This window comes from Rhamphochromis sp. 'chilingali', assembly GCF_963969265.1.
Source record: "Rhamphochromis sp. 'chilingali' genome assembly, chromosome: 10".
Taxonomy (NCBI): Eukaryota; Metazoa; Chordata; class Actinopteri; order Cichliformes; family Cichlidae; genus Rhamphochromis; species Rhamphochromis sp. 'chilingali'.
In genome coordinates, this window is record NC_137937.1 from 14,387,227 (window position 1) to 14,407,468 (window position 20,242).

The 20,242-nt window shown below is 40.1% G+C and overlaps 2 protein-coding genes across 2 annotated transcripts in view; both read left to right on the forward strand.

The window, feature by feature from the left end:
* Positions 1–282: 282 nt before the first annotated feature.
* LOC308404063 (uncharacterized protein) lies at positions 283–16,490 on the forward strand. The gene is made up of 7 exons (XM_080893903.1): positions 283–868; positions 9,278–9,410; positions 10,049–10,183; positions 12,379–13,334; positions 13,946–14,075; positions 15,917–16,036; positions 16,189–16,490. Exons 1-7 carry the CDS (start codon positions 376–378, stop codon positions 16,367–16,369), a joined length of 2,148 nt encoding a protein of 715 aa, XP_080750029.1. The 5' UTR covers positions 283–375; the 3' UTR covers positions 16,370–16,490.
* Positions 16,491–17,686: 1,196 nt separating this feature from the next.
* hectd4 (HECT domain E3 ubiquitin protein ligase 4) overlaps positions 17,687–20,242 on the forward strand; it is a 40,733-nt gene continuing 38,177 nt past the window's right edge. Inside the window, exon 1 of the mRNA XM_080893238.1 lies at positions 17,687–18,345. Within this exon, the coding sequence (XP_080749364.1) occupies positions 18,199–18,345 (147 nt within the window). The 5' untranslated portion in view covers positions 17,687–18,198. The remainder of the gene's footprint in view (positions 18,346–20,242) is intronic.

Consider the following 20,242-nt stretch of genomic DNA (forward strand, 5'->3'; position numbering starts at 1 on the left):
CAACACATAAAAATCTTAATTTTTATTTGAATTAACTAAAATGTTTGGGGGGTTTTTCACGTCTAGTTTTATTTAACTATGATAAACTTGCTTCTAAGCGCTTTCTCTTTGAAGGGATCATTTTACCAACGTGTCCTCATCTGGTCTTCACTAGGATAGGTGTACAAGTACACACCCTCAAACGCAAGCACGAAATTGAGTATCAAGTTTCTCAGCATCGGAGGGGCATTATAAAGACCCTATGAACTTCAACCTTACTTCTCGAATGTTTCTTCAGGGACAGATGCCTTTAAGCTGACTGGACTACAAATACACTGTCATCATTTTTAACTTCAGTATCTTAAACCGGACCGACTATAGACCCAATACTTTGAGATGAAAAGCAGATGTGTACTTCAGTTTTTTTACTTCTTATCAGCAATCATTTTATCAAAAGCACAAGATATGGTCGGACCGGGTCTCTACTGTTTTACATCGATTCGTGGTAACGTACAGACGCGTATTTCCTTTCTGCACGAAGACACAGTCGGCGTGCGCTCCTTGTACCTCACCATCTGGTCCCAAGATATGAGACTGGTAACATGCACAGTAAACCTCAGTCCACAGATGACAGAAAGATATCACAGTCTCTGCAAGACAAGCAACACACGTGGTCAAGAGGTAAGCTATGGGTTTAATATCAGCAGCATATTATTGGCGCTGCAGAAAGCCGACTGCGCTCACCTCGAAGCTTCCAGTGCGTCACAGCTCACCATACGCACAAGAACAGATGAGACAGAGAGAAAAGCTCGGAGAAAACGCGCCTGGATCTTCCCGGGCACGTTGTGGTGCGGCAGTGGAAGTACGGCGGACGGATATGAAGAATTAGGTGAGACTGCTGAATTCTGGTTTTCTGACATATTTGGCCTGTTTGAGGTTTTCGAGGACTTTGGCGATAAGAGGAGACAAGTGAGTTGTAGTTCCCTGGTGTTTGTAATCTCCAGCAGTGCTTACAGAAAGCCTCGTGAAAGAACATTTAAAATCCAAACCTCTCAAGCTGCTTGTCGCTAAAATCACCTCAATTAAAAGAACTAATATCCCTGTCATTTTCTAGACATACCAGAAAGTGTTCTCACTGATAGCAATAAGGATTTAAATTGAAATGAGAATAAAATGAAACTCACTTCGGCTTATATTACTGACCACTATGTCCCAATTAAAGCTACTTCTGGCTTCTCCCTTATTCAAAAGGGGAAACCTATTTCTTTTGCAGAACACAATACAGTCAAAAATGCTTGTAGTAATTCAGAAATAATGCCATTTCCTAGTTTGTCCAGCAGGGCAGCTCCACAGTGCTGGACCCTGGCAACTTTTAGCTAGGCTGAGATCATTACAGTTTTTCTCAGTTGCTTTGGTGCATTTCTCACAACAGAATTGATCTCTGCACCACTACTAAGGCTCTTCTCAAAACAATTAGTGCAAACCGCAAAACATGGTGGATAACTTGCAAAAGTGAGTCACTTCATCAAAAAGAAAAGTCAGTTGTTCAAAAGCAAGTCAGTAGCTCAAAATAAGTAGTCAATGCTTCAAAAGCAAGTCCCTTAATCAAAACAGATAATATATTCATCAAAAGCAAGTACTTATATCAAAGTGTCAGGGCTGTCACAATTACAATTCATTACACCAGCACCTTTGGTCACAAAATCAAATGGTTTGAACATGTTCTCATTGTGACGGATTTCTTTGTAGATGCTTCCCAATGACATGTCAAGTCTGGACAGCATGCATGGCATGTTGAAAACCATAAATTGTAAAGGAAAATTACAGTTTTTCTCAGTCGCTTTGGTGCGTTCCTCAGAACACCATTAACATTTGCACAGCAGTTAGTGCATTTCCCAAAACAATTAGTGCAAACTGCAAAACCTAGTGGATAGCCTGCAAAAGCACGTCACATGCACAGAATTGATTATCCATACCTCAAAAGCAAGTATCCATGTCAATGAAACTGTCAGTGCCATCAAAATGAAAAGTCTTGACACCATCTTTATGAACAAGATAGTCAAATGGCATTGTCATGTTTCCACTATGACAGTTTATAATTTCAGTGTTTCCCATTGCAAAAACAATTGGTGACATCTGAAAATGCTGACGACAGCACTATGGCCTACCTGTACAGCCATCTGAAATGTGCAGTAAAGTCACTGTAGATGTTATGGGAGTCTTGGGAGTAACTGAGACACTGAATACGTACGTTTCACATTTCCATTGTGTAGAAGTGTTTGTAATTACTTTTACAGCTTAACCAGGACAAGACTGAAGTTTTACAGTTTTTCTCAAATGTTAAAACACAAAAGCCAATCCTGTAACCCAAATGACCAGTAGTCTAAACACATTTACTAAATGTAGCCACCATATTCCAGTACCATAAACACATGTCACATGAAGACACAATTCACAAAACACAACCCTCTGTACTCATAAATCTAAACACATTTTTCCTTGCTAAAACACATGTTGCAAAACAACTCTGCTCATATCCTCAAATGAAAGCCCATGTGATGCAAAATGCTTGCCACAGTCACCAATCTTTGAACACAGGGAACACACCTGGCGTCATTCACTACACACAATGACTCAAAATTGAAGACACTTGTTGCTAATGCTGTACCCACATGTAAAAGCAAGTTCAGAGTGCACAGTATGCTGAAGGTTCCAAACAAACACAATGGATGAAGGCAGAGTCAGGGGAAGAGGAATTTGATGCAGAGGAGGGAGATAAGATAAGATAAGATAAGATAACCTTTATTAGTCCCACACGTGGGAAATTTGTTTTGAGAAGAGCTGGCCCTGGAAGAAGAGGAGCAGGCCAATGAGGAAGAGGAGTTCAAATGAGAGGAGGAAGAGGAGCGACCAACGAGGAAGAGGAGAAGGCCAACATGGGAGAGGAGAAGGTCCAGGAGGGAGAGCAAGACAACCTCGCACCATCATTACGGACGAGATGCGAGCAACAGCTCAGCGACATGATGCCGCACAGTGATTGTGGTGTGTGTGTGGTGTGAATAACGTAAATAAAAAAACTTCACACCCTGTTCATGTTTTCAAGATTACTGTTGTGTGCAATAGATTCTGTTTTTGCATTGAGTTGTGTTACAGTAGTGTACGTACATGCAGGATTTTCTATAGATTTATACTACTCATATGAAACTCACAAATCTAAATGCCTAATCCTCTGCAGAGATCTACGACGATCCGTTACTGTATAGTTTCTAAAATATGCATTGGCAGTTATGGAACAAAGAACCTTCTCACAAATTGAGCATTGTGTTTTCAATTGTTTTGCTGTAGTGTGTAATGCTGTGTATAGTGTTTACAGTTTTGACAGCTTCGAGCTGCTCTCTTGGTGTGGGAGTTTGAGTTTTGCAGTGGGAAGGTGTGGTTGTGTTTATGTAGCTTTAGAGAAGGGTGTTGTGTTTGGACATTGGGGGACCTGGTGGTAACGTTTGTGAAATGTGTTTTAGCATTTGAGAAAAACTGTAATTGTCGGTCCTGAGGCTCAGAGAGAGAAACTCTTGTCTAAATTAGAGGCATTTTCACTATGTCCTTCGCTACAAGTGAAAAACCTGGGTGTTATTTTTGACTCTGAGCTTGGTTTTATCCCACATGTTAAACATGTAACCAAAATTGGATTTTATCATCTAAAAAATATAGCCAGAGTCCGCCCTATTCTCTCTCGGGCCAACACGGAGATGCTGATGCATGCTTTTATTACCAGTCGCATTGATTACTGTAATGCCCTGCTCTCTGGTCTTCCTAAGAAGAATATTTCAACTTTACAACTCTTGCAAAACTCGGCAGCTCGTGTGCTGACGAAGACCAGAGGGCGGGCCCACATTACACCGGTTTTAGAATCGCTGCACTGGCTCCCCGTGTGTTTCAGGATCGATTTTAAAGTTCTTTTATTGGTTTTTAAATGTCTTAATGGTCTTGGGCCTTCTTATCTCTCAGATCTGCTTTTACCATATGAACCCTCGCGGACCCTGAGGTCCTCTGGTACTGGCCTATTGATTGTCCCTAAAGTCAGGACACATACTCACGGAGAGGCAGCTTTTCAGTGGTATGGTCCTCGTCTGTGGAACAGCCTGCCGGAGGAGCTCAGGGCCGCAGAGAACGTACATGTTTTTAAGAACAGGCTCAAGACCCACCTTTTTAATTTAGCTTTTACTTAGCGTTTATTTATTTTTTATGCTTATTTATTCTATCCTGTTATTCTATTATTAATTTAGGATTTACCTAATATTTTTTGATTTTATTCTTATTCATTTTTTAATCTTCTTACTCTATTTATATTTATATTTATATTGTATCCTGTTCTTATTTATTTTATCATTTTACCCTGTATATATCGTATTGCGTCATATCTCCAGTGTTTCCTCGGAGGGCGCTCTCTGCACCGGGGCTGTTATTGACCGTGGCTGCTGGGTCTCTGGGGTCCTCTCAGCCTGGTTGGGGGGCTCCTTGGCCTCCCTCCTGCTGTGTGCCCAGCCCGGAGGCTGCGGTCTGTGACCGGCTCCCGGTGCAGACTGCTCTCTGTTATAATGTTTCCTCACTTGGCTCATGCAAGCCCAGCCCAATTTTTACTCTTTAAGTGTGCGCGTGTGTGTATGTGTGTGTGGGTGGAGGTGGGGGGATATATGTGTATTGAGAGTGTGGGGAGTGAGTTGGAGGGTGGGGTGGGCTGCTTTTAACTATGTAAAGCACTTTGTGCTACATTTTTTCTGTATGAAAAGTGCTTTATAAATAAAGATTGATTGATTGATTGATTGATTGATTGATTGATTGATTACAGTTTTTTACAGACGCTAGGACACATTTCTCAATACTTAGGTCACTTTTGCAAAACTCCTCACACAGTGAGCACAACAGAAGTCTATGTGGGCCAAACTGAGGATCAGTTATCATTGTTTTGGCACAAAATGCATTCAATGACTACATCTCTCAAATTTCATGAATTATTTTCTCACTCAGACACAACAACTGCCAAAAATCTTTGTACGTACAGGACATTTTGCATATACTTACATACTGTTTTCAAAACTGTTAAACTTATGGCCAAAACAATAACACAATGCAAAACTTAAAAAGACAGCAAAATTCAACAGCAATATTTTATTGAAACATATTTTAAATCTAAAAATGCAGTTTAACCAGCCACAGCTTATTCTCATTGTAAATGAACATCTACACAGGTGTTACTCCTTCAATTTTTCAACTCCTTCAATTCTGGCATGCCAGAAGATTCTTTCCTAGGTGTATTGCCCTAGATGGCATAAGATGTGATGTGGATGAGAACCTGTGGCCAAATGGAGAAGACCGAGTAGAATAGCATTACTATTGTATGTGTATCAGTGGATGGTGTGTATACAAATTCTTGTATTTTGGGATTACTTAGTGCAAAAAAATAAAAATACATAAACAAATATTAACGAATTCTGCATGATGTCTGATTCATTCCAGTAACATATATTGAAATTCTAAACAGAGATGTGTCCTTGTTTTACACAAGAAAACACTGTGTAATGCTACATGTTGTTAGTGTTTTTTAGGTCATTGTTTTGTGGGTGACAAAGTGTGTTTGTTGGCTGTCAACCTTTGCTAGTGTTCTGGAAGAATGAGTTTATTTGAGACCTGAATAAAGTGTTTTGGTAGTTGTAGTGCATTTTGAATGTGAAATGAACTGCTTTGCCAAGCTGAAGGTCAGTTAGGAGAATTGTGTGAAGAGTTTTGCAAAAGTGACCTAAGTATTGTAAAATGTGTCCTAGCGGCTGTAAAAAACTGTAATCCTACAGAATTGTGCAAAAGAAAAATATGCTACAGTCACTTGTTCACTGTAGAATACATGTAAACATAAAATCACCCATTTGGTAGAGCTGTGCACTAATGTGAACAATAAACAGCACATGTAACAGTACAGTAAATCATTCTGGCACATCCAGACGTTCCTGTCTGTCTGGCCACATATTTTCATCTACATCACAACAGATGTTATCCCTCGCAATGCAGCGAGGAAAGTATCTCCTAGAGTGGCGAATCCATCCTCTGCAGGACCCTGCTGTGATGTCGTCACATGCTGCATCCATGGCTGCTAGCAGGGCCATTTGCTCATGTGGATGCCGGTCATAAACTTTCCACCTCCAGGCAGAGAAAAACTCCTCAATTGGATTAAGGAATGGGGAATATGGAGGGAGATATTCAACCAGAATTCTGTCATGTGCTGCAAACCACTCTCTGACCTGATGGGAGTGGTGAAAACGGACATTATCCCAGACAACAACATACTTGCTGAGTTGGCCTCCACCTCTCTCATTCTCAGGGACTAGGTCCCTGTAAAGAGTGTCTAAAAATGTCAGGAGATGTTGGGTATTGTATGGACCAAGAAGGGGGATATGGGTGAGGACGCCGTTGTCTGAGATGGCTGCACACATGGTAATATTCCCTCCGCGCTGACCAGGGACTTCAGTGGTTGCCCTCTGTCCAATGCGATTCCTTCCACGCCTTCTGCCTTTGGCCAGATTGAAACCTGCCTCATCAACATATATGAATGTGTGCAGTGTTTCCCTGGCTTCCAGCTCCAGTACACGCTTTAGAGAGAGACAGAAATGCAATGTCACAATATGCCTGTGTACAGTAACAAACAGTATGCATGCATTTGGTAAAACACATTGTAGAGTATGTGCTGTGGAATTGCAAGTGTACTGCATGAAACTACGAAGTACTGTAAAACAGTTTGCAGTGCAGAACATAGAAGACCAGCTTTACCTGCACATACTGGTGACGGATCTCCTTCAACCTGTCACTGTTTCGTTCAAATGGCACTTTATACAATTGCTTCATGTGGATTTCATTTTTCTTGAGTACTCTGTCAATTGTTGAAATTGAAACAGATTCAATATTGCCAAATACCGTGTAATTCTCTATGACAGCGCTTTGTATTTCTCTCAGCTTTATTGCATTGTTTGCAATGACCATTGCACAAATGGCTTCTTCTTGCTGTGGGGTAAAAAGGGGCCCTCTTCCGCCTCCGCGAGGTTGTCTTACAATCCTATGTGGTGCAGAGTGAACTTTTTGTGAAATTGCAAATACAGTACAGTAACATGTGATGTGTCTGAGATGGCACAGTACAGTACAGTGTATTACTGTTTGCATACCTGCATACCTAAACTTTCACACGCCTCCTCATGAGTGACAGCTGTAATTCACCTGAGATCAATTGTTCAATTTCTGAGACATTTCCAGGAAAAATGATACAGAAAGGTATAGGATTTGCTTGACAGATGGCCAATATTTGGCATGTGATAACTAGTTCAACAATTTTGTGTGTGATGACTCAAGCAATGGATGTATGACTATTAGTTTTATTGGGAACGACTATTCAGCATCCATAGGTATGATTACTTTTGACTGACATGACATAAGCAAATGGAAATGTCAGAAAGCAGCAGGGAAATGTATGGAAGCAACTGATTCATGTCCAAAATCATTTGCAATTTGTTCAGAGGGAGGAGAAATTGCTACTATGATGTGCACAAATGACTGAGTGTTGTGGAGGTTGAACTAATAGTTATGAGAATTTCAATTCTGATCTGAGAAACGCACCAAATCGACTGAGAAAAACTGTAAGCGCAAACATGCTTACAGTAATTGTTACAGGACTATTATTCAAAACTCCTTTCTTTACAGCATTACTGTATTGTACCACAGCACACTATGCCACACCTGGGCCAAGTCTGCGCTTCAGTTACAGTACGTATATATGTAAAGATCTATAAGGTCATGTCCTAATGCAAGTCTCCTGTATGACTATGAAAGTGCAGAGCAAATTAGTTTGTGCTGAATAACTACATTACAGTATGCTCACCTGTTTTCCCAACAAAATGTCTGAATAATAGAACTTACAGTAGTTCTCCCAACATTTGGCTGCACCCTTCGACCAGCCTCGGCCATTGTGAGGCCATGGTTTATCACATGATCCACAAGTGTTGCCCTGATTTCGTCAGGAACGTGTCTATGTGGTTGGCCTCTTCTTACGCGGTTTTGTCCTCCACTGAGCCTCACCCCTCTTCCACAAGGCTGACGTTCCATGTTCTGCAGTTTTGTAGCTTCTGTATGCACCTCATGCCAATCCTGTCTGTTGGTTTACATTATATATATATACTTGTAGCGTAGGGGATACTGTAACGCGATTCACCTGTGACTGGGTAGAAGAGGCTTTTCATTGGTTGCAAGTAAGAGTAACACACACCAATTTTCATTAGTGTGAGATAAGGTTCACCTGAGAAAAGTAATTTATGGAGATTTTCATGGAAACTCCTTAAAAATAGGGTTTTCAAAATGGGTGTACAAATTGTTTGACAAGATGTTCAACAATTTTGAGTGCACTGACACAAGCAATGAAATGAAGACTATTAGTTGTAAGGACAATGACTATTCAGCCGGTACAAGTATAAATAATTGTGACATTCATGATAAAAGCAAGGAGATAGTGATGAATAGCAAGTCAAAAGTGACCATTCTTTAGATATTTGTACTTACTCAACTGCTTCATGTCCAAAGGCATTTGCCTTTGGACGAAATGAGCATGAAACCGCCACAAGGTTGTGCCAAAACGACTACATGTTGTGGAGGTTGAACTAACTATTGTGCAAAGTTTAATTCTGTTGTGAGAAATGCACCAAAGCAACTGAGAAAAACTGTAAACTGAGATGGTATAGGACAGAACAAAATAGACATTATTTTTATCAAACACTCTTATCAGCACGTATGCAGGTATGACTCCCACATAGGAGTACATCAGATGGCCTCATAGTCGATAACCTTTGCTATGTAAACCTATACTGAGTCAAATCTCAGGCCAGATTGTGCCCTTTGTTTATCATGTTTATCACCCTTAGATGCCAATATAAGAATAATGGATTTCTTTTTGTTTTTTAACTATAAAATGTGATATAGCTGTTTTACCCTCCCCCCAAAATAATCACTCATATACTTAGATTCCAAACATCTAATTAAGAGGTGCTTGATATTTTTATATGATAGTCACATCAAAAAGATGTGGCTCAGGGTTTTGTTTTGTTTTTAATTTAATTGAAAATCTTGTGACCCATACATTTTTAATTTTCAAATAACTGCCTTTGAAGTCTGCAGCTTTTTCTTTCAAATCAGGTATGTGATCTTTTGCTTGAAAAAAAGCTTTGCTTCCAAGCAAAGTGCCCTTTGATGTGTGATTAAATCCTGCACACAGGGATGTTTGAGGGTACAGACAGATGCTGCCGTGAGCACGACCACTGCCTGCAGATCATCCCGGCCTTTACGGTGAATTATGGAGTGTTCAACCGCAACCTCTTCACCGTCTCACACTGTGAGTGTGACCAAAGGTGAGCGTCAGAACACACCCACCGGGCATCTTTAACACAGAGGCAGGATTCCAAGTATTCATCGCCTCAAGGGAAACTCCTGCAACCACTAATTCACTTTCCACCCCCTGACATCGCCACATACTGCCCTGGCTGGCATGGAAAGTCAGGTAAAGGCAGATTTGCTCAAAGGCTGAATTTATCAGTATTAATGCCTTCTTAAACTTCCGACTAATAAACTCGGAGGAAAGTTCCTATCGTGTCATGTTGGCAGGGTGCCAGTAAACGCAAACCGATTTAAGTAGACGAGCCCGGGGCCATGTGACATAACTGTTTATAAAGGGGTAATAAATGCATCACTGCGCTCACCCCTCCAGATAAACTGATTTCAAGAGTGAACACGCTGCTCTGCAGTATTTGGAGGGCATTCCATTCCTTATACATATTATGTATGTGCTGTGATTTTATTTTGTAAAATCATCCAGTCTTGACAAGTCTGTGTGTACTTTTTGGTGTTCATCCCAAAGAAGCACACGGATGTGGTTATAAAATGTTTGGGAATAGTCAAACATGACGAAACACTTGCCATTCGTGTGTTTATTGACTGGACTGCTTTTTGAACTTTGACTCACCTCGTTCTTTTTTCTGCCTCTAACTAGGTTTCGACAGTGCCTTCTGGACGTGAATGATAGCATTTCTAATATGGTAGGCTACAGCTTCTTCAACATCCTCCGGATTCCCTGCTTTGAGCTCAAGCAGCAGAGGCGGTGCACTGAGATGTACTGGTGGGGGATGTAAGAGAGGCACAGACACTGTTGCTTGATACTTTGACTGCATATTATTAGACACAACAGTTGCTCAGTACCATAGAAAAGGGGTTGTTCTGTGAACAGTGTTGGTATGGTTGCTTTGGAAGCCTGAGTGGCAGATGCACTTCTGCAGCTTGTATTACAGTTTTTCTCAAATGTTAAAACACAAAAGCCAATCCTGTAACCCAAATGACCAGTAGTCTAAACACATTTACTAAATGTAGCCACCATATTCCAGTACCATAAACACATGTCACATGAAGACACAATTCACAAAACACAACCCTCTGTACTCATAAATCTAAACACATTTTTCCTTGCTAAAACACATGTTGCAAAACAACTCTGCTCATATCCTCAAATGAAAGCCCATGTGATGCAAAATGCTTGCCACAGTCACCAATCTTTGAACACAGGGAACACACCTGGCGTCATTCACTACACACAATGACTCAAAATTGAAGACACTTGTTGCTAATGCTGTACCCACATGTAAAAGCAAGTTCAGAGTGCACAGTATGCTGAAGGTTCCAAACAAACACAATGGATGAAGGCAGAGTCAGGGGAAGAGGAATCTGATGCAGAGGAGGGAGAAGAGCTGGCCCTGGAAGAAGAGGAGCAGGCCAATGAGGAAGAGGAGTTCAAATGAGAGGAGGAAGAGGAGCGACCAACGAGGAAGAGGAGAAGGCCAACATGGGAGAGGAGAAGGTCCAGGAGGGAGAGCAAGACAACCTCGCACCATCATTACGGACGAGATGCGAGTAACAGCTCAGCGACATGATGCCGCACAGTGATTGTGGTGTGTGTGGTGTGAATAACGTAAATAAAAAAACTTCACACCCTGTTCATGTTTTCAAGATTACTGTTGTGTGCAATAGATTCTGTTTTTGCATTGAGTTGTGTTACAGTAGTGTACGTACATGCAGGATTTTCTATAGATTTATACTACTCATATGAAACTCACAAATCTAAATGCCTAATCCTCTGCAGGGATCTACGACGATCCGTTACTGTATAGTTTCTAAAATATGCATTGGCAGTTATGAAACAAAGAACCTTCTCACAAATTGAGCATTGTGTTTTCAATTGTTTTGCTGTAGTGTGTAATGCTGTGTATAGTGTTTATAGTTTTGACAGCTTCGAGCTGCTCTCTTGGTGTGGGAGTTTGAGTTTTGCAGTGGGAAGGTGTGGTTGTGTTTATGTAGCTTTAGAGAAGGGTGTTGTGTTTGGACATTGGGGGACCTGGTGGTAACGTTTGTGAAATGTGTTTTAGCATTTGAGAAAAACTGTACTCATATGAAACTCACAAATCTAAATGCCTAATCCTCTGCAGAGATCTACGACGATCCGTTACTGTATAGCTTCTAAAATATGCATTGGCAGTTATGAAACAAAGAACCTTCTCACAAATTGAGCATTGTGTTTTCAATTGTTTTGCTGTAGTGTGTAATGCTGTGTATAGTGTTTACAGTTTTGACAGCTTCGAGCTGCTCTCTTGGTGTGGGAGTTTGAGTTTTGCAGTGGGAAGGTGTGGTTGTGTTTATGTAGCTTTAGAGAAGGGTGTTGTGTTTGGACATTGGGGGACCTGGTGGTAACGTTTGTGAAATGTGTTTTAGCATTTGAGAAAAACTGTACTCATATGAAACTCACAAATCTAAATGCCTAATCCTCTGCAGAGATCTACGACGATCCGTTACTGTATAGCTTCTAAAATATGCATTGGCAGTTATGAAACAAAGAACCTTCTCACAAATTGAGCATTGTGTTTTCAATTGTTTTGCTGTAGTGTGTAATGCTGTGTATAGTGTTTACAGTTTTGACAGCTTCGAGCTGCTCTCTTGGTGTGGGAGTTTGAGTTTTGCAGTGGGAAGGTGTGGTTGTGTTTATGTAGCTTTAGAGAAGGGTGTTGTGTTTGGACATTGGGGGACCTGGTGGTAACGTTTGTGAAATGTGTTTTAGCATTTGAGAAAAACTGTAACATGCCTTAAACTCTGCCAGTAGGTCTTTAATTTCCACTGTGTCACTATCGTTATCTTCCTCAAAAGCTAGGATCTATTTAAGTAAAGTAAGAAAATAAGAAATGATAAGAAATGTGCTGAGCAGAATGTTTTTTTAACGTTTTGAAAATGGTTCTCCTTTACGTTCTTTTGTTGTAACAAGTCTTTGTACTCTCTCTATAGGTGCAAAGTAGCCAAAGAAGCTCCATATGCTGTCTTCAAAAGCCCCCTCCCCTACAACACCTCTGATGCTGAGCAAAAATATGCGGACACTGACACCAACAAGTTACCAAGTAACAAGGAGCAGCATGTAACTCAAAGCCCCCCTCGCAGAAAGTCATCTAAAACTCAGCATCAGTGTAGATTCAGAGACCCACCCAGAGGAGACACTTTCCACCGCAGACGGACAAAAGCAAGAGGATGCAGAAGACGCCATAAACCTCATGGAGCAGCACCTTCACAGTTGCCTCCAACATCAAAGGCACACGCCACTGCTTCGTCAGTGGAAACAGGTCTTTTAAAGATTTCTAAAAGTAGCTTACAGAGTAAAGAAAGCGAGAAAAGCCAGCATATCAAAGTGGGCCTGTCAGATTACTCCACACTGAGACGCCGAGATTCACCACAGCTCAGCTCAAATTCTGATCTGCAGAGTTCATCTACAGCACCATCACCTTTAACACAGATGCCAGAACTTCAGCCGCACCAAACAACAGCCGCAGTGACCAAAACCAACAAAAGTCACAAGGACGTTATCAAGAGAAACGGCTGCTGTGGACACAGGAAGCGTGTGAGGGGTGATGCTTTTCAGTCAGGCTGTGAAAGCTGTTTGGAACGAGAAACAAAATCTCATATGAAAACAACTACGGACAGATTACCAATCAAAGTGACTACACTGGGTGTTGAAAAGACAACAAATACACTCACATCAAACACTTTGATAACGGCTACTTTTGCAACACCCATTGCAGCAAAACTAAAAACAGCAGCCCCGCTTAATAAGGATGATGAGCCACAAAAGCAGGTGCACTCCTATCTGCTAATGAATAACTCAAACCAGGGGCTCACAGGTAGCACCACAGCCCAAAGCACCCATACAGAGAGAAGCCTTAAACAAAGTAAAATGTTGCATAAGATAACAGGTGAGTGCGTACAGCTGCTGACAGGGCTATAGCTGCAAGTTAAGCCATTGATTTTCCTCTTTCTTTAATTTTGAGCATCTGAAATGCAATTTAATATTTTAGTTGCTTTTAAAATTAGTCATTTTTCACTTTGGTTGGAAACATTCATGTTCTTCTGGATCAATCCAAATTATTATATTTAATTTTAATTGTAATATTAATGGGATTGAGTTATTAATTACAAAATATACTCAAGAGGGGAGGTTAGAAAGTATGCAAGGTAGTGAGTTGAATGACTGTCAAGGCTATTTTTATTTGTTAGTATATCAGTTAGTTTTCCACATGAGCAGTTTGATTGTAGCTCAACAGAGAAATGTATGTGTTTAAAGAAGAAGTTCAGGATATTATTCTATTAATAATTACCAGGCTGCTCAGCTGTGTTATTAGCTGTCGTTACCGATGGGACAGAATGCTAATCATCATTGTTGCTGACTACAAATTACAAATGCCAAAAAAAGAGGGCTAATCTTTACTAGAAAATAGCAGCATCAGTAACCAGCAAATATACCCAGTTCTGTAAAGAAATCTGAGTACACTCATAAATATATATGCACATATTTTTGCTCCTGTAGATAGCCAGCTCCTGTGTGAAAGCCTCAAACATCTGGACTACTGTAAATTCAAAATCCCTCCTTTGAAAAAAAGATATGGCCTCCAGAACATGGAGTCGAAGACCGCCTATCACTGTGACTGCACCAGCCGGTAACAATTTTATTTATATGACATAAGTGTTGCATTATGTTTTGCATGTTCTATGTTCACATAATTGTATGTTATACACCTATGCAGCATTCAGGCGTATTCAGGCGGCCTATTTTACAAAGGAAGTTAGCTGCCCCGATCAAAGACTGGACAATGTGTTTTTTAATAAAGGTTTATTAATGATTAAATAATAATAATTATAAATCTGATTTCTACTGGGCCGAAGGTCATTTTACACACAGAAGTTAAAAACCAGGACGTAGGTGAGGAGCAGTATTTCTTCTGCAAGCTGTAGGACTTGACTGGGAGCCAGTGGAGGCACATGAGGGTGGGGGTGATGTGGGAGTTCTGAACATGGCTCAAATAGGCAGACGAGCTAGGACAGCATTTCAGTGGTCCAGGCGGGAGCAGGAGGTGATAAAGGCATGAAATGTAAGGAGGTACTGAGTTTAACCAAATTGCCCCTTAATAAGATTGCCCCCTGTTCTGCTGCTGTTTATGGCTGTAGAACAGATAAATAATCATGAAAAAAATTTACGATGTCAACACATTAAAAAGTAATCCTAGCTTCACAGCTTGGGAATTACTTCATTCACGATTGTTTTATTTAATACACCAGTAATCTTATCCCTGGAATTAGCGTTATGACACCGTCAAATGAGGTTACGGAAATACGAGCCTTACACAGCTGTGAATTAATTCAACCGAAATCACCCCGATAATCTAATGACTGTAGCAGCGGTATCATTAAAGACCAGTGGAACTATAATATTGGTTAAAATAGGAAACCATCCAAAATAAGTACTGCGTTGCTGTTGCAATACTGGAAATAGCTGTAACTCTGTCTCCATCAGAGTCCACATTTTCTGTGATGGCAGGAGGGACGGCACACTGTAAGATGCATATTTTCCAATACCAAGTATTTGTTTATTTATAAACTAAAAGATTATGGTTTAACTTCAGTTGCAGGCAAGATTCCCTTTGGGTTTACACCAGAAAGGGAATCCTACCCAATGTGGGTGACATGTGGAAAGGGAGCAGCCAAAAAATACTTACCGTGGAACAGTCTTGAGCCACCACTTATTTCTTTTTGTTTTGTGCCAAGGAATCAAACTTTAATTTTTTTTTAAATGGTCTTGAAGAATACTTTTGAGCAGGTGTTGTGACTACATATAACAGAACACTTAGAAAGAATCAATTTTAAGTGGTATCTTTAGACCACTTGTGAGTAACATTTTTCCCATTTCTATTAATGAAAATCTTCAAAGATAACCCAGTTTAGCAGGACTAAAAAAAGCATTTTCGCACCAACAAGGTGATTACCAAAGCACTTTTCGCCAAATCTCAACATATTTCCACATGGAGGTTAATTCATGAAATCACAAACACCAAAATGTATGGACAGAATTTGATCCGCCATGCAGTACCCTCTGATTGGTAATGGTTTCATTTGTCATCATGACGATAATCCCAAACACATTGCCAATACAATAAAAGCATGCCTGGATCGAGGTATGTCATTTCTTGTTAGAATAAGGCACAGTGTGCATACATTCATGGTTTTAATATGATATTTGATATGTTTATATTGGATTATGGACTTTGCTGCCTACTACATGGTAGGAATACAGTATTTTTCTTCATAACTATTTATAAAAATGTAATGTTTTTTTTTTTTAACCTATATCTCTGAGATCACACGTGGAGAGATATAAATGATATTATTCCCTTTCTGAAATTTTTCTTGCTCTACTGTATGTCTAACTGGTTTCCTACAAGTGATCTTATTGCCTTACATACAAGAATTAACTTGTCACTTGTCCTTTTTGTCAATTTTACAGCTTGGCTGTTCAGATTGAAAGCCTCAAGCGACCAAGCATTCTGCATTCTCTCATGCTGCATTTCGTCTCTCAGCATTGCTTTACACTGCCAAACAAGGAAAAATGCCACGGCAAAAAAAGGTTTTAAGCTCCAATATGCTTATTCGCATTAATCTCTAACACTTTTCGGTTAAAGCAGTACCAGCCCCTTGTCTAATATGTTCACTCAGTTTGCCTGTAACAGATTACTGTGCTGAGTTCTCTTGCTGATATTTTTATGTCTTTTTCCCTAGCTGTTCTAGAGGCTTCACTAAAGCCTCTGACCTACATCAAGTGCTTAAGAAGATAGAGGAAAAAGACTCTGCTGGGGTGCGAATTTCAGGCACTGACAGAAAAAGAGGGATTCCTGTTCGCCTTTATAAGCGATGCCTGAGGCTAGAAAGCGGAGCTGATATTATGGCACGGTTCAGATGACTGTAGAATAAGCTGCTATGTGCAGTAACAATAAATGTTATAAGCTTTAGATTTCACGCAGGCTTTGCTCTTTCTCCCTGATGGTGGAAAATTGCAGCATTTTAAGAAGTAAGGCCCTCGACTAGCAAAGTATGGTCTTATAAATGTAATTACATTCTTATAAATGTAAGTTAGCGTTTGCATGTGGACTTGCAAATGATTGGATTGTGGAATGAAAACATAATTAAATCATTTTATTGTTTCTGTTTGATTTTGAATTGATTTTAAATTCACTCTGTCATCTGCACTGTATATTGTATGACTCAGTGAGGGAAAAAACTAGAATAAAGAGATAAAGATTAAAGCTACAAACCCACCAAATCATGGAAAAGCATTGAGTCAGTAAAGGAAGAATTCAACATTTTAATTATTGTCATGTCTACATTAAAACTTCACAACTTCCTTAGAAAGAACAACAGCTGATTTGCCTTCCCGCATGCAGCAGCTGTAAATCAAAAAATTTAAGTGCTTGAATATTCAGCCACTGGCTCTTTCTTTAGAGGAATAAAAGTCAGTAGAAGCAAGACAGAATGCATGTCTATGAATGAGATGGAGTCAGGTATAACAGTGAAGCTACGAGGAGCCAGTGAAGGTGGACAAGTTTAAATACCTAGGGTCAAGAAGAGAGTGGAGCTGGTTCAGGCTGGTTCAGGGGTGGTTTGTGACAGAAGGATAGCAGCAAGAGTAAAGGGGAAGGTTTACAAGATGGCAGTGAGACCTGCTATGAGGTATGGTTTGGAAACAGTGGCACTGACAAAAAGAAAGAAGGCTGAGCTGAAATGTTAAGACTGTCTTAGAGGGACAGCTTAGATTGGGAGGTCTGGAGACAAAGAGGCAAATCTGACATGGTTTGGACATGTGTAGAGGAGGGCTAGCAGCTATACTGGACAAAATTTGTTGTCTCCAGCCAGGCAGGAGGAAAACAGGAAGACCACAGAGAAAGTTCATGGATGTAGTGAAAGAGCACATTCAAAAGGTTGTTGTGACAGAGGAGGATGTTAGGGTTAGGGTGTGATAGAGGCAGATGGCACTAATAATAATAATAATAATAATAATAATAATAATAATAATAATAATAATAATAATAATAATAATAATAATAATAATAATAAATTGATTTTTTTTAAAGATCTTTAAATTAAATAATAAATGTGCCTTTGTCATTTCACAGCTGTGATAAGATGTGGTTTTAGATACCAAAATAAATGACTTTAGACAGCTTTTATTTTAGCACGCGGTGCATTCTGGGAGCGGTTAGTTGGCCTTGGAAACATGGCGTCGCACTGACAGCTTGGTGACTCTCATTATCTTCTCCAGGCACTGACAGATACCGGGCCATTAGTAGAGCTGCTTGCAGTCGGGTTGTAGCCGTGACATGAGAGTACTACAGGTTCACTTTGCGTCTTGAAAAGACTGTCGTTTAGACGGTGCGACGCAATAACGGATTTAGCACGGCTGTCACGCCCACTCTGCTCGGTAACGCTATAACGATACCGTACGGTAAGTTAGCTCCGCTTCAGCTAACTGAGCCAGACAGCTAGCAGCCGCTGTTAGCATGACCAGAGCACCCATGTAATGTAAAGAACACCTGCCACTACAACTCGCCCGCTGACTGGCACTCGTCAAGTTAGCTTGTCTCCCTTGTCAAACACTACCATTAGATAAGACCTCGGCGCTGACGGCCGTTATGTTATTGTGAGTCGCTATCAGGCTAGCTAGGGCGTTTCTGTCATCTGTCACTGAATTTTTAATGTTCGACCCCTTTGGCTACGCTGTCGGAGGGGAGAGCGATGGGCTCCGGGGCTGTGGATTCGTCCCAGTGGCTTTCGGTGAAGGAGGAGACCATTTTTCTCCACGACGGTCTCATTCGGGTCACAGATCTGGCCGAACTGCCCAGTGAAATTGGAGTATCGGAGCAGGGGGACACCGAACAAGAGGTGGGTAAAAGCCATCGCTCTTTTTTCCAGCTCAGTTTCTCTCTCACACACACACATGCAAACAAACATAAAGAGCTGTATACAGGAACATTTGTGTATATATGAGATCAGTGTGTCTTTTTGTTTATTTAATGTAAGAATTAGTTTTGACTGTCACCTGAAACACACCCTCCGTAATAACGGTAGTGCAGACGTTTGCAAGTTTCCTGTCCTGCTAAATTTACCATCAAGGTAACCGAGAGCCGTGTCAACTCAATTCCTGCCCCTTCCTTCAAAATATAACCTATTACAAACATGGTAAATTTCATTTCTAAAATCTCTAATGTTACGTAGTGTCTTTCTTCTAGTATATTAATGTGGAAGTCATATTGATTTGGTACTTAATATTGTACTCAGTGTTGAGCTAATATGTCAATTAGAGGTGTACTTCAGGTATCAAGCTACACAGCTCCTACTTTTTTTCACTTAAACACATGCATGTATGCCTTTATTTTTCCTGACTAGATCTTGGCTTATTTAGTGCATAGTAAACAGATTTAGTCTTTGTAAAGGTGACATAGCTGCTCTTTCCTTGAGAAGTGTTTTTATGGTCATTGTCAAACGCAGGGGAAAAACAGTTCTCATCTCTCCTGCTCTGAATCTTGTTCTCGAAGCACAAAACAAGCTATGTTTTGCAGACTCTATTGTTTACCAAATGTTTAAGCTTTTAAAACGACTTTTATTTTGAAAGTCTCATCCCATAACCGGAAGAATCAATGTTGTTAGATGACCAGAAACTTTACAGTGATTCTGATGGAAACAACGAGCTAACACCGCATATTTACATACTCGATATTTCCCTACTGTGCCTTGTTTTGAATCTAGCAGGATCCACCAGACCGTGGAGAATATTTGCGGCAGTCTTCATGTCACATGTTCATGAGCTGGGGTCTAATTTGTGCTCGGAGTTGCTTGTTGATGAGTAGTAGACTAACAGACAGTGATGGTTACTGGCTTTAAACAAGCAAACTTCATGATAAAGTGGGAATAGTTATGAATTGTGTGCTGAACTTAACCTTTACAAGAGTTCATACTTGCATTTCAAGGCTTTCACTTACAGATGCTTTAAAGCATATTTCTGTGTTACACCTTAATGCAGCTGTTTTTCTTAGCTTTATAGTGTACATATTTATTATTGCAATCTGCACTATTCTTACAAAATATCAGTTTTACATCTATCTATCTATCTATCTATCTATCTATCTATCTATCTATCTATCTATCTATCTATCTATCTATCTATCTATCTATCTATCTATAACATTTTAATTAAAATGTATGTTTCCAAATTCCTTGCTTAGATCTTTTGGATCTGAAAAAAAAAGATCAATAAACTGAATATTTGTTTATATGATGTTATCTTTACTCTTGTACTAATAGCCACAAAACAGGTTTGTTTTTGTGAATGTTTAATTACAGTCACAATGGGCTAGGCTTATATGAAGAAAGGCCACCAAATCAAACTCATGAATCTGTACATGCAGCTTTTATGTTTTCTGTTAGTTCAAACTATGTCCCAAATAGCTGCATTACCAGTTTATCCTTGATCACCTGGTTTTGGGGTAGGCCTTGGTAGGCACCAAAACTTTTCAAATACAGAATAGTCTCTGCATAGTGGAAGAAGCAGTTTATTAGCACAATTCCACACACCATGTTCTTAACACTAGAGGTGCCTGTGTTAGAAACACAACATTTCCAGAGCCTTTCTTTACTACTGAGTTCTCAGGATTCCAGTTTGGAAAATGTTTGTAAGAGTAGAATGCTTAAACTGAGGACTCGGTAAAGCTTCAAAGCAAAACTTTACTTTACTGTAAAATAACCATTCATAATGACCTACAGCAGGGTTTCTTATGATGGA